The sequence below is a fragment of the Gadus morhua genome, chromosome 14, assembly GCF_902167405.1.
Source record: "Gadus morhua chromosome 14, gadMor3.0, whole genome shotgun sequence".
Classification (NCBI taxonomy): domain Eukaryota; kingdom Metazoa; phylum Chordata; class Actinopteri; order Gadiformes; family Gadidae; genus Gadus; species Gadus morhua.
In genome coordinates this window covers 6,059,617-6,074,616 of record NC_044061.1, presented here as the reverse complement: position 1 = coordinate 6,074,616, position 15,000 = coordinate 6,059,617, and the positions used below count along the sequence as shown (strand labels likewise).

General features: G+C 47.2%; 1 protein-coding gene across 5 annotated transcripts in view; it reads left to right on the top strand.

Moving 5' to 3' along the window:
• Positions 1-15,000, top strand: part of lrrk1 (leucine-rich repeat kinase 1) — a 70,717-nt gene that overhangs the window by 42,482 nt on the left and 13,235 nt on the right. For 4 of the 5 annotated variants that reach the window (XM_030376629.1, XM_030376626.1, XM_030376627.1 and 1 more), the window contains 7 exons: positions 220-423; positions 1,151-1,311; positions 1,493-1,630; positions 7,227-7,421; positions 8,885-9,036; positions 11,892-12,009; positions 12,633-12,749. In XM_030376629.1, the coding sequence (XP_030232489.1) occupies positions 220-423; positions 1,151-1,311; positions 1,493-1,630; positions 7,227-7,421; positions 8,885-9,036; positions 11,892-12,009; positions 12,633-12,749 (1,085 nt within the window). The remainder of the gene's footprint in view (positions 1-219; positions 424-1,150; positions 1,312-1,492; positions 1,631-7,226; positions 7,422-8,884; positions 9,037-11,891; positions 12,010-12,632; positions 12,750-15,000) is intronic. The other variant, XM_030376628.1, reaches the window with a different exon arrangement.

The window sequence follows — 15,000 nt, the reverse complement described above, 5'->3', positions numbered from 1 at the left end:
GACGCTCAAAGATCCTGAAACATTGATATAAAAGACGTTCACTAAACATAAGCTAAAAGAAGAAAAACATTGCCTTCCAAGGCGCTCAAAGATCCTGAAACATTTACCTAAAAAGATTTATCTCAACAGAAGCTGAATGTCTAAAAACATTATTAAAGTCCCAGTAAAGCCTCCCAGGCTCTTTCCTTGACCCTTCCTCCCCCCCCCCTGGCTCCCCAGACACAATGCTCCGCCATCTGCAGTCGGTGGACGCCTGCCGCAGCTTCTCCGAGTTCCGGCAGGAGGCCAGCATGCTGCATTCGCTGCAGCACCCGTGCATCGTGGCGCTGGTGGGCATTAGCATCCACCCGCTGTGCTTCGCCCTGCAGCTGGCCCCGCTGGGCAGCCTCAACACCGTCCTGGAGGAGAGCTGCAAGGACAAAGGTGGGTTCCTCAGTCTCTGGGGTTTCTCCTCTCACGAGCAGAGTGATGGCCGTTAATGCCGAGAGAGAGAGAGCGGAGAGAGAGAGAGAGCGGCGAGAGAGAGAGAGAGAGCGGAGAGTGAGAGAGAGAGAGAGAAAGAGAGCGGCGAAAGAGAGAGAGCGAGAGAGAGAGCGGCGAGAGAGAGAGAGAGCGGAGAGTGAGAGAGAGAGAGCGAGAGCGGAGAGTGAGAGAGAGAGAGAGCAAGTGGCGAGAGAGAGAGAGAGAGAGTGGCGAGAGAGTGAGAGAGATAGCGGCGAGAGAGAGAGAGAGAGAGAGCGAAGAGTGAGAGAGAGCGGCGAGAGAGAAAGAGTGGAGAGTGAGAGAGAGCGGCGAGAGAGAGAGAGGGAGAGAGTGGAGAGTGAGAGAGAGCGGCGAGAGAGAGAGAGAGAGCGAGTAGCTAGAGAGAGAGCGAGTGGCGAGAGAGAGAGAGAGAGAGAGAGAGAGAGAGCGAGTGGCGGGAGAGAGAGAGAGAGAGCGAGTGGCGGGAGAGAGGTGATTGGTTAATTTAATTAAGGAACAATTAAATGCTTTTGGATAGTGTGTGGAGGAAAAAGGGGCAGACTGAACATGCAACTTTTCATTTAGATGGTCCTGCTATATAGTTCATGCTACTATTTATTTTAGATACATATTTGGGGTTTTAACCAGCTCTTTCTTTTCTCTCCTTCTTTCACCTCTGGATCTGAAGCAGTCTCTCACGCACGCGTCGGGTCCAGGTACATGCCTCTGGGTCACATGCTCACCTTCCGGATAGCCTATCAGATCGCGACAGGTCTGGCCTACCTGCACAGGAAGAACATCATCTTCTGCGACCTCAAGTCGGACAACATCCTGGTCTGGTCCCTGGAGGTGGGTGACGAGCCCATGAATGACCTTCACGTTAGGACCCTGAAAGTACACTAAATCAAACATGGACGCCACCGATTTTATAGACCCACAGCTTAAGACTGCCATAGCCAACAGGGTTCTATTACGCCAGGCTCCTCGTATTTACCCTGTTCATAACCCTGGTTTGGTCTCACTCTGCCAGGTGACGGACCCGGTCAACATCAAGCTGTCTGACTACGGCATTTCCCGGCAGTCCTTCCATGAAGGGGCTCTGGGTGTGGAGGGGACCCCAGGCTACCAGGCCCCCGAGATCCGCCCGGGAATCGTGTACGATGAGAAGGTGGGGTGTTTCGGCTTCCCGATTGGCTTGACCCAAAAACTAATCTGCTTATATGATAACATAATCTATGGAAACTGGGAGCAAATCCTTTGCGTGTGTGTCTGTGTGTGTGTGTGTGTTTGTGTGTGTGTGTGTGTGTGTGTGTATGTGTCAGTCTGTGTGTGTGTGTGTGTGTGTGTGTGTGTGTGTGTGTGTGTGTGTGTGTGTGTGTGTGTTTGTGTGTGTGTCTGTGTGTGTGTGTGTGTGTGTGTGTGTGTGTGTGTGTGTGTGTGTGCGCATCTGTGTGTGTCTGTGTTTGTGTGTGCGGATTAAGCCGTATTGGATTGTGCTTCATTAGTCCCGGTCTGGGAAATTGCATTATCGCGTCCTCTGCAAGAGGCTAGGTAATGTATTGGCTTGTGTATTGCAAAAACATATTGGGAAATTGTCAAGCCAATGATCACAACGGATGAATAACATGAGAGTACCAACGCTGAGTGCCTTCGACTGAGCCAATGACCTTTCTGGTTATCTGCTATAGGGACGCCGGGTGGCTGGGGCGCTTCAGTAAACACCAGCAGTTTATTTAACAAGGGGCAGGATGTATACACGGGGAAACACAACGATCAAATCCATCTGCTCTCACTGCAGTCCCCTTTCTTCCCGTTCAGTAAACAAACCCGGTTGGTTTCTTCAGCCTGTTCCTCAAGAGTGGGTTCTTCCCTCCCCAGTGTTGCCACGGTGTGAGAATAGCTTCAAAAACACAGTTCAAGGAACTCCATGAAGAATAGTCTTCTGTTAATTCCTTCTTCTTATTCGAAGGACACCCTTGAAGGCCTTCCCCTCTGTATTTGTTTCCTGCACAGAATTGGAAGTGAGCATCTGTCCTCGGGGCACCTCCATCGACCCCTCAATTAAAACCCGATTCACGTGTTTACTCCGTCCACACATTGATTATTGTTTACTGAACACTGCGGAGTGAGTGACTCCAACACCCGCCATCTGATCCGACTGCTGACGTATTGTGAAACCCTTCTTGAAAAGGCACTTTTATATTTCACGAGGCTATTCTTTGGATTATACGAGGCAAGGGCAAGGCAAGGCAAGGCAAGGCAACTTTATTTATATAGCACTTTTCATACACAAGGCAGACTCAAAGTGCTTCACATATAAACATTGTCATACAAAAAAATTAAATAATAGATAAGTAAAAGAAAACATATGCAAAGAAATGAGTAAAATAGAAAGTGCAATGTATTTAAGAGAAAATTAAATTGAAAGTTAAAAAGGCTTTTTAGTGAGTAAAATTGAAAGTGCAATTTTTAAGATCAGATCAACAGTCTCTCTGGAACCCAAGTCGGGACTACAACCCGACCTAAAGGAACTTGGTCCTTTCTCTGGAACTCCAATCCAGATTCTAGGACTCTAACCCAGACAGAACTTGGAAACGTCTCCCACGGAGCTCGGTCTCAGAATTCCACCCACACACAAACTCAGGACTCTAACCCTTATACAAATACAAACTCAGGACTCTAACCCTTATACAAACAAACTCAGGACTCTAACCCTTACACAAATACAAACTCAGGACTCTTACCCTTATACAAATACAAATTCAGGACTCTAACCCTTATACAAACAAACTCAGGACTCTAACCCTTATACTAACTCAGGACTCTAACCCTTATACACCTCTTCTCAAAAGAGTTAAACACAATTCTTCGTATATTCAGTGATTATTGGTCTCAAACCCTTATCCTTTCTCTCTGGTATCAGATCATGTATTTTTCTGGTAAAAATAGAAAATAAAGGGAAAGTTAAAAAGGAAAGTGCAATGTATTTAAGAAAGTGAGAAAATTAAATTGAAAGTTATTTAAGATCAGATCAACAGACTCTCTGGAACCCAAGTCGGGACCACAACCCGACCTTAAGGACAATCTATTACAATATTCTAGGACTCTAGCCCAGAACCAAAGGCAAACAACAAACAACCTCAGCAAATGTCATGTATTTTTCTGGTAAAAATAGAAAATAAAGGGAAAGTTAAAAAGGCATTTTAGTAAAATAAAGGTAAAGTATTTAAGATTTAGCAGAAAGCTAAAGCAAACATAAAAGTCTTCAATCTTGTTTTGAAGGTGCTCAGAGTTGGGGCAAGTCTTAAATCCTCAGGGAGTTTATTCCAGCTATTTGTTGCATAGTAACTAAATCCTGCTTTCCCATGTTTCGTGTTTACTCTGGGGATAATTAACAGATTGGTCTCAGAAGATCTTAGTGTTCTAGAAGGCTTATGTAGTGGAAGCATATCAGTTAAATATTTTGGGCCTAAACCATGTAGGGATTTATAGGTTAGCAACATGATTTTGAAATCAATTCTCTGACCTACAGGAAGCCAATGTAACGATTTAAGAATTGGTGTAATATGTTCAAATTTTTTGGTCTTTGTTAAAACTCTAGCAGCAGCATTCTGAACAAGCTGAAGCTTCCTTAGAGTTTGTTTTGGGAGACCTGTAAGGAGACCATTGCAGTAATCAAGCTTACTAGTGATAAAGGCATGTACAAGTTTTTGTAAGTCTTCGGTGGACATGAGCCCTCTAAGTCTTGCTACATTTTTAAGGTGATAATATGCAGATTTTGTAACTGATTTGATGTGACTTTCGAAATGTAAATCAGAATCCATGATAACCCCTAGGTTTCTGGCTTTGATTGAGGTTTTCAGGGACAGAGAGTGAAGGTGTTGGGTTACTTTAAGCCTTTCCGTTTTAGCACCAAATACAATTATCTCTGTTTTATCCTCATTTAGCTGAAAGAAATTTCGGCACATCCAGTCTTTCACTTGCTCAATGCACTGGCACAGCAGATCTATGGGCCGATAGTCATTTGGTGATAGCGATACATAGATTTGCGTGTCATCAGCATAGCAATGATGGTCAATATTGTTATTATGCATGATTTGCCCTAGTGGGAGCATGTAGATGTTGAATAAAGAGGGTCCTAAGATCGAACCTTGTGGGACTCCACACATCACGTTGGTTGATTCTGATACAAAGTCGCCGATGGAAACAAAGTAGTTCCTATTTTGTAGGTAGGATCTGAACCAATTTAAGACTGTGCCTGAAAGCCCCACCCAGTTTTCTAACCTGTCCAAAAGTATTGTATGGTCTACAGTGTCGAATGCAGCACTGAGGTCTAGAAGCATTAGTATTGAGGTTTTGCCAGAGTCTGTGTTAAGACGGATGTCGTTTACAACTTTAATGAGGGCGGTCTCAGTGCTGTGCAGGGGTCGAAATCCTGATTGGAAGGTGTCATAACAACCAGTTGATGCCAGGAAGTGATTAAGTTGCTGGAGGACAACTTTCTCAATGATTTTACTTATGAAGGGCAGATTTGATATTGGTCTGTAGTTGTTAATAATAGAGGTATCTAGGCTCCGCTTTTTTAAAAGGGGTTTAATAACTGCAGTTTTCAGGGCTTTTGGGAAGTTGCCTGACTGGAGAGAGTTGTTAACTATCTGCAATATGTCTATTGCTAGGCAGTCAAAAACATTCTTAAAGAGGTTGGTAGGTAAAGAATCAAGGCAACAGGTGGATGGCTTTAGTTGTGTAACAGTTTCCACAAGAGTTTTAGAGTCAATAACATTAAAGCATGCCATCCCTGCCATGTTACTTTTGCCTGAACAGGGTGGTAGTCCAACATTTTTGTTTGAAGTGGAGATATTGATGGCGCGTCTGATGCCTTCAATTTTATCAGTATAAAAAGCTGCAAACTCATTGCATTTCTGCGTGGAATGGAGATCAGGTGGAATTTGTGTTGGGGGGTTGGTCAGTCTGTCAACAGTTGCAAATAGGGTTTTTGCATTATTATTATTGGATTTAATGATATTGGAGAAAAATGTTTCTCTAGCACTTTTTAAGTCTGAATTGTAGGCACAGAGGCTCTCTTTGTAGATATCATGGTGAATATGAAGTTTTGTTTTACGCCAGATGCGTTCAACCTTCCTGCATTCTTTTTTTCTGTGCTGTTACAGAAGCAGCTTTTCTCCAGGGTGCCTTTTGCTTTCCAGAAATCGTTTTAACCTTGTAAGGTGCAATGACATCCATGACTTTCAAAATTTTCAAATTAAAGTTTTCTACAAGATCATCAGCAGAACATGGGTTGAGAGGTGGTAGTAAGGAGATGGCCTTTCTAAAAAGTACAGACGATTCTTCATTGATATACCGTTTTTTGACAGTATTTGATTTTGTCTGTATGTTGGGAATAAAAGATATATTAAAGAAAACACAAAAGTGGTCAGACAAGGAAGGATCAGTCACAGAGAGATCAGAAACATTGAGGCCCTTTGTGATAACCAGGTCTAGAGTGTGGCCCTTACAATGAGTAGTCTCTTTCACATGTTGGGACAGTTCAAATGTGTCCAAAATGGTAAAAAGTTTTTTTGCACACTTGTCATTCAAATCATCAGTATGAAAATTGAAGTCACCAGTTATAACTAGACAGTCAAAGTCTGTGGAGATACTAGACAATAATTCTGTGAATTCATCGAAAAAATTTGCAGAGTATGTGGGTGGCCTGTAAATAATTAATAGGAGAACTCTGGGGGAGCATTTCAATACAGCACAAAGGTATTCGAATGATGGAAAATCACCAAATAACATCTGTTTCCCCTGAAAATCATTTTTAAATATAACAGCGACCCCTCCACCTCTTTTTCCAGATCTACATGCATCAAAAAAGTTATAGTTGGGAGGAGCTGTCTCTATCAGAACGGTTGCACTGTTATTTTGTTCCAGCCATGTTTCAGTTAAAAACATAAAATCCAGTTTAGAGGTGGTAATAAAATCATTAACTAAAAATGATTTGTTATTAAGAGACCTAACATTAAGTAGACCCATCCTGATGGTGTTGTTGATAGGCTTTAAGGTTGTTGCATGTTTTGATCTTCTTACCGGTTATATCCTTGATGGTTGAGTCTCCTATAATCAGAGTGTCTGGTTCATCTGCTTCCTCTGAGATGGGCCCTTGTTGGACGGTGGCAGACACATGCGCAGCCCGCCTCCATGGCGACTGGTTGTTCCATCTCTGTCCGTACCGTCTGTCCGGACACATTTCAGGGGTCAGGGGTGCACAGGTGGCCGAGGCATGCGCAGCTCGCCTCCATGGCGACTGGTTCATGTTCCGTCTCTGTCCGCACTGTCCGTCCGGACGCATCTCGGGGCTCAGGGGTGCAAGGGGGGCAGGCTCGTTCGTGGACTCTTGAAGTGGCAGGAACCGGTTCTTCAGTGGCAGGGTTAATTTCAGTGACGGGCTAATCCGGCTGATAACTTTAGCTTTGGGTAGTTTAGCATTTGGCGTTGAGTGATCTTGTTGATTCACTTTGGTATGTGGGCAGAAAAAGCATTCTCACATTCCACACCGATGCCGCCATCTCCCTCTCCACCTGGCCTCGCTGACGTACCGCTCAGCGCTCGCTTGGCGCGCGCCAGCCGAGCCGATCGCAGTTTCCTGAAGGCTTCCTTCCTCCGGCGCTGCGAGACCGGCTCAACCTTGAGTCCAATCGCTTCAGCCCGACCTGACGTCCTCTCCTCTCTCCCCCCCCCCCCCCCTCTCCGGCTCCCTGAAGGTGGACATGTTCTCCTACGGCATGGTGCTGTACGAGCTGCTATCGGGCTGCCGGCCGGCGCTTGGCCAACACCAGCTGCAGATCGCCAAGAAGCTATCCAAGGGCATCCGCCCGGCGCTGGGGAGCCCCACCGAGGTGCAGTTCCACTGCCTCCAGGGCCTGATGAGCCAGTGCTGGGACACCAAGCCCGAGAAGGTCAGCTGATTGGTTGATCGATGCCCCGCACCTGGTGTTCTGATTTAGTTGCCAACGAGCAGCAATGTGGCTGCCAGGTGTTTACTGGGTGACTTTAATGATGTTGTCGTCTTTGACGGAGGTTCTGCAAACAACCTTTTTGCTTGAATGTGTTTTATATTCTACTCGCGTGTGTGTGTGTGTGTGTGTGTGTGTGTGTGTGTGTGTGTGTGTGTGTGTGTGTGTGTGTGTGTGTGTGTGTGTGTGTGTGTGTGTGTGTGAGGGGCATCGGAGCTAGGAGGGGACAGGGGGCCTCCTCTTTTCCCTCCTTCTCCCACATGTTTATGAGTCACAAATCACACAAATCACCGTTCCCGTCCGCTCTAGGACTTTCGGTAAAATATGGTGCCCCCACCACCTTCACTGTTGAGTTGACCAAGGCAACACTAATGTGGTGGACGAGGAGATGTCTTACTCGAGGGCCACTGTCTTTAGGTTGTAGCTTAGCATTTAACACAGTGTATGCTGGGCGGAAAAAGACAAGGGGAGGCAAACGTTTTTTGTACTTCCCTTACTGTTAACTGCTCCTGTTCACATCCCCTACCCCATTCCCAAAGGTAATATTTAGAAGATAAATTGCCTTTTTCGTTTATTCTGATTGATATTCCCTCTCACGGACCCCTGCCTTAATCAGTGGCCTTATGAATATAAATAAACACAGAACAGATGGCCAAAGATTAGCATTACACGTTGATTTATACGCCGACAAAATATGGAGAGCCCGTGGTCGACGGAGCCGAATATTTCAATCAATTGACTAAAGCAAAGAAACTTTATATTGCCTAAGATCCAAACTCTCATAGGCCTCCTACACAGCCAGAGCAGCTCTAAGTGGAAAGACTAGTGGTGTATGAAGATGAGGGCAGGATGTGATCTATTCTGCTCTCTCTCTCAGTCGCTAACACTCGAGTTCTAGCTTAGCTTTTACCACAAATCGTAAAATGTCTGCAAATTCATTTCTTGCTCCGTTTACTTATTTTAAATGTATGATCTAATCTGACTCAACGTGCTTAATGTCATGGCATGATACATTGGGTGATAATCTTGAAATGTTGGTAGTTACTTTATTTTAATCTTCATAGTAAAACAACATCTAGCAACATTCTAACTTCAGTAGAACACACACGTGTGTGTGTGTGTGTGTGTGTGTGTGTGTGTGTGTGTGTGTGTGTGTGTGTGTGTGTGTGTGTGTGTGTGTGTGTGTGTGTGTGTGTGTGTTTGCATGCGTGTGTACGCTTTGAGCAGATAAGAAAAACAGGGAGAGAACCACCCAAGCAGAGAATCTGGGGTGGTTGTACTTAACATCGACCAAAGGACACATCACAAACACGTAGACGTGCACAAATTCAGATGACACATGTATCGAGCCAAAACAGACCCCCTGTGTGTGTGTGTGTGTTTTATATGTGCGCGTCCTCATGCAGAGACTCGCTGCCCAGCAGTGTGTGAGGCAGATGCAGGATCCCAGCTTCCCCTGCCTGCGGTACCTGCTGAGCTGCGACAGCCAGGCCCAGCTCTTCCTCGCCCACCTGCAGGGACACAGCGTGATCTTCTGGGATGGAGACAAGGACGACAGGTGGCCACGTCGCTCTCACCACAGCTGGGCTTTGTTTCTTGTCACCCTCGTTTTGGATTAAACAGAAAAACGAAACTTGCCATTGTAAAACTGCTGGAGGAAGACTTTAATCCTTGCTGTTCTTAATACCCCCAACTGTTGCCGATTGTTCAGCGAGTTAGCCTGGCAGGCGTTGTTTGATGCGTAACTATAGGATAATATAGGAGTCAAAGGATATATTCTGTGTATTATAAAGTGCTCATAAGTCGTTACAACAAACAACGAGTGGATCAATCGAATACATCTGCTAATAGAAACGATAAATTAGGGTTTGGTGTTCCTCCAGGAGATCCTGGTGCTTTTGTTTTTTAAAATATCCCTTAAGACTGGTCCAGATGGAAACGCTGTTGGATGTGGTGAGGGGAAGACCAGGTATCAGGCCTGTTCTGGGGCATGATGTGGTGAGGAGGACCCCAGATATCAGGCCTGTTCTGGGGCATGATGTGGTGAGGAGGACCCCAGGTATCTGGCCTGTTCTGGGGCATGATGTGGCAGGGTGAACCCCAGGTATCAGGCCTGTTCTGGGGTATGATGAGGCGAGGGGGACCCCAGGTATCAGGCCTGTTCTTTAGGCATGATGCGGTGTCGTGGAGCAAGGTTGTGTGTTTGGTTACCGACCTAGCGCTTGCTCTCCTAAAAGCATTGAGTATGAAGGGCTTTAACGTGATGCGGGCTGCCACAGAGGGGGGGTGTAGAGGACGAGTGCAGAGAGCCTTGACATGTATGTGAGTGTGTGTGTGTGTGTGTGTGTGTGTGTGACTGTGCCTCTCAGTTGAAGGGCGGCCAGTCGTGCAGCTACATTTAGCATCATCTAGCAGCAGCGCAGCAGAGCGCGGCGGCGGCGCTAGGCTAGCCAGCGGAGCACAGCGCTACCTCTCAGCACTCAGGGAGTCGGAAGGGGGCCGGACACGGAGCTGAATGAATGCCCCCTCTTCACCGCCCGTCACTGGGAGGAAAAGCAACGGGAACTGGAAACGCAGTGACTGGGAAATGTAAACAGTTGTCCTTGAGTGAGGTGAATGGAATAGGATATGGATTGTTTCTGTCCATTTAGGCCTATGGTATGCATCCCGGTAAAATCATATTAGAGTATAGAGTCATTTGGGGAGTTTGAATATTTTTGGGGGATTATTTTGAACAATAGTTTTAGTAATCTGGCAAATCTCCCGGACACCCCCGGTTTCCTTTGATGGATTGAAAACTTTCTAACGTAATAAAGGGGACATTTAATGATACGATTTATGGGCAAGGGCTCGTTTACATTCGGAAGATTTAACGAGATGCAGTGGAAGTTATTCCGTTTAAATGTCAGACATAAAGCCAGTAGATTCCTGAGTTTTGACAGGAGTTGGTCCGACGAAAGCTTTCATTCCTTTCAGTCGCGAGATTCATCGAGACTATCGCTTCTCGCCAACAACCATTTCCACGTCCGTCAGTCATAAAGGTGTGCGTGGTGTGTGTGTGTGTGCGAGGGATGGGGAGACACTAATGGTAGTAAAGGGGGAGTCTGTTCCTGTCCCGTTCCCATAGTGGTGAATGAGCGAGAACTGGCAGCTGCTGTCTAAGTGCTTACATCAAGCCAGCGTAATGACCCCTTAATGGTACCGTTGCTCAAGCCCTAAAACATGTGTACTGTATCCTCCCTGAGAGCCTGGACACAACACACACACACACACACACAGCCTAGACACACACACACAAACACACAGCCTCGACACACACACACACACACACATTCACACCCACACACACACACACACACAAGCGCAAACACTCACACTCTCACACATACTCACACGTGCGCGCACACACAGACACACTGTTGTGATTTTCATTATACTCGTATGCATATGCTGTGGGATTTAGGGGTCTGTGTACCAGCCTTTACATTTGAGGGGTAATCTGTGAGGCGCTACAGAGACAACACAGGACCACGTGGACGTGCTTTGGTGAGAGCTGCCTGTGGACCAGGGAACCACCGTAATCACACGCTCCCTGTAGACCTACGCTGAATGGCAGGTGTAGCTCTCATATTTGAGATCAGGTCTAGACAGGGGCTTTAGCCACATTACATATGCTGTACTAATCTCAATATTGCTAAGCAAATTATATGTTTGTTGCACACACACACACAAGCACGCACATTCTCTCACACACACTTGCGTGCTCACACACGCATACACACATTACATGGCTGGGATGACTCCAAGGTGTAGAGTTTAATTACACAGACACACACACACACACACACACACACACACACACACACACACACACACGCACACACACACACTTACGTATGCACCCCTTGACTACGATCTCAGCGCCATAAAGGCATCTTTCTTCATGTGCTACAGATGTTGCTAATGACCCCCGCTGCCTCCTATTGGGTCATCTCCCTGCAGTTAACCTGTGCTCTGTTTACAACCTCACTCACTCACCCATTCACTCATTCACCAGGCCTGGGAACCTTCACAGCACCCTGGGAACGGGGCCCGGGATTGTTGCTTTTTTTTTTTACTTTCCCTTACCCCACTGAAATCCAGAAAGTATTTCTTCAAAAACAACCATAACAATCAGAGCTCAACTATTCTTGCTCCATATTGCTGAATATTTTTATTCATCATTTTGCAATCACAGTTTTTCCACAACAACTGACTGCTGTCACTGATATTTATCGTTTGTTTCCCACTCGGCTGTACCGTTGATGCCTTGCTTAGGGACCACCACGTGTGGCTATTGATGTGCGTGCGTTTGTGTGTGCGTGCGTGTTATGTGCGCGTGTGTGTGTGCGTGTGTGTGTGTACGTGTCACAGGAACTACAGCGTGGTGAACGTGGAGAAGGGCCAGGTGGAGGTGAAGCGAATGGCCAACCCCGGCTCTACCCTAAGCTGTCAGATGAAGATGGACAACATGCTGTGGGTCGCCACTCAGGTACACACGTGTGTGTGTGTGTGTGTGTGTGTGTGTGTGTGTGTGTGTGTGTGTGTGTGTGTGTGTGTGTGTGTGTGTTTGTGCGTTAATGATAGAATATACAAGAAGAATGCCAGCCTTGACGGGCTATTGAGCAATTTTGAATGTGGGAGCAGATGGGCATGATGAAGGATTGCATGATGCTGCATCAGGCCCAGGTGTCTCACTGTCTGTGTGTGTGTGTGTGTGTGTGTGTGTGTGTGTGTGTGTGTGTGTGTGTGTGTGTGTGTGTGTGTGTGTGTGTGTGTGTGTGTGTGTGTGTGTGTGTGTGTGTGTGTGTGTGTGTTTCTCCCTATATGGCGGTCTGTGTGTCCATGTGTTTCCATGTGTGTCCATCTGTGTGCGTTTACAGTTTGTGCGTATAAGATGTCTTGTGTGTGTGTGTGTGTGTGTGTGTGTGTGTGTGTGTGTGTGTGTGTGTGTGTGTGTATCTGTCTTTGTGGCTGTGTGTGTGTCCGTATCGGCCCCATGTTTTTCCATGGGTGTCCATGTGTGTGCGTATAAGGTTTGTGCGCATACGATGCCTTTTGTGTGTGTGGGTTTATCATGCGTGTGTTGTGCTGCGTGTTCTTGGCCCCCCTCAGGAGCAGGAGGTGTTCATCTACACCCTGAGGGAGATGTGTCCTCTGAGCCAGCCCCAGAAGAGCTTCTCCAGCCCCTCCGTGGTCACCTGTCTGCTCCAAGTGCCCGCTAGAGACCAGGTAGCCTGGCCTCACACACACACGCACACACACACAAACACACACACACACACACGCGCACACGCACGCACGCACGCACACAAACGCACACACACACACACATGCACACACACATGCGTGCACGCACGCATGAGGAAACACACACACGCACACTCACAAACGCACACACACATGCACACACACACACAGTACATGCCCCATTCAGACGTTTACTTATGAACAGTCTGTAAATATGCCTTCTGTAGACTTGGACATGTTTAGGGTCAAGCTCTTCTGTTCTTGTTTGGAAGGACAATTTTGATTGACGGGAAAAACTCTCCATTAAGCATTAATTGCATGTAAAGTCATTAGAACTGTGAGTGTGTACGTGGGTGTCTGTGTGTGTGTGTTTACCAACCATACACAAATCCAAACCGCACAGAAAATCTCCATACGATTGGGTCTATAATTATAGAGCCCTATTTGTGCTTGCTTCAAAGCATGCCTTTCACTCTTTTGGTTTCCAAGTTTCCAGCAAGCCAGCTAGCTAAGTCATGCTCTGACTGGCTATACTTATCCACGAGCGATCTCACTCTCCGCTTAATCAGATGTGGCCTCGACAAGAAACTGATTAATCAATTATTAATCAATTACATTAACCAGAAATGTACGTAGGGAAAATATTTGTCTTGGAATGGACAAACCTCATAATAATAATAACATAATCAACCTAATTGAGTGGTGTTTTAATCAGATCGGGTCAATCAATCATCGACCCCAATAGTGAAACGTCTAGCGGCACCATCACCATGACCGTTTGTGCATGTATCGCCATACACAAACCAAACCCCTAACCGCTTGATTCGTTGTTATTTGTTCTTTTATATAATTATACGGATTGCATTATGCATATACATCCTTCATAACAGACTGCATCAAGGTAGCTTAACTCAAAATTGTCTTCTTCTTCAACCCCTCAATCAAACAACATCAAGCAGCTGTTCTGTGTGTGAACAGCTGCTTGACAGGGGGTCAGGGTGTTGTGATACCTTTGGTAGGCCAGGTAATAATCCCAGTGATATGTCACTTGCTCCCCTCGTTTCGAACAGTGCACGTGTAGAAGTTTGCTCTCGTTGATCGATTGCAACGATTCCTTTCGCGCCGTAGCTCTGCCTTCTCCAGCGCGGAAACAGACCGAGCTGTTGGAGGGGTCAGAGTTAGGGTCACGCTCTTGGCCCCCCCTCCCCCCCCCCCCCCCCCCCCCCCCCCCGCCCCTGCGTGTGTGCGTGCGATCGGAGCCCGGGCAGTCTTCAAGGCAGACGCACCCTCTCGTTGTGTAGGCGTTGTGTGGCAACCTTGGGAAAACATATCGTTCAAAGCACTTAATGGCTCCATGATGAAACACGCACGGAGAGAAAGGGAGAGATTCAGTGGGCGTCCGTTGACACATGACACCGAAGACGTGACGGAGCTCACATGGACGTAGACACGATGTAATGGATGGCTTGCGCAACCGCCCCTTATCCAGGATAGCTTGTTCCACGTGGGCCTAATTCCCTCGAGTGGGCCGAGCCTTCGGGTGAGCTCCTGCTCCACCCCCTCCACCCTTTCTCCTCCTCCTTCTCCTCCTCCTCCTCCTCTGGCCGCTTTGAAGTGTCCTGCAGGTGTTGTCGTCCAGGTGTGGAGTAGGGTGGCGTGGGACAGTCGGGGGGAGGTGTGGAGGGGTGGAGCCTGAACGCTCGACGGAGCTACCCTCCCCTCTGAATCGTGTCACGTCCAGCCTCCTGCCACTTGGAAACCCCTCCCCTCCCGCGGCCCCCACCTTTGATCCCCCCGTCCAGGGCCCTCCTGCTCTCCCCCGGGGGGGCCCCTGGGTGCAGCGGCGCCGTCGGGGCCCCCGGCTTGGGGCTCCGCAGTGGGGCCACAGCTGGTTGTTGTGGGAGGTCAGGGTGGAGGTCAGGGTGGAGGTTAGGGAGGGGGTTAGGGAGGGGGTTGCACCCTGTCTCTCCAAAGGGGGAGTCTCCTCTTCTAGGGGGGTGTGAGGGGTCACCCCCACAGAGGGGGAGCTGATGTCCCTGTTGGGAAGGGAAAGGGAAGGATATTGTTTGTTTAATGTATACAGTATTGTATGTATTCAATATAAACAATGAGTAATTCATTTTCTATGTGTCTGTGTGTGGGGGGGGGGGTCTTTATGTCTTCCTGTCTCTCTCGATCTCGCTCTCTTTCTCTCTGGTTCTGTCTGCTCTATCTCCTTATCTTTAGTCTGATG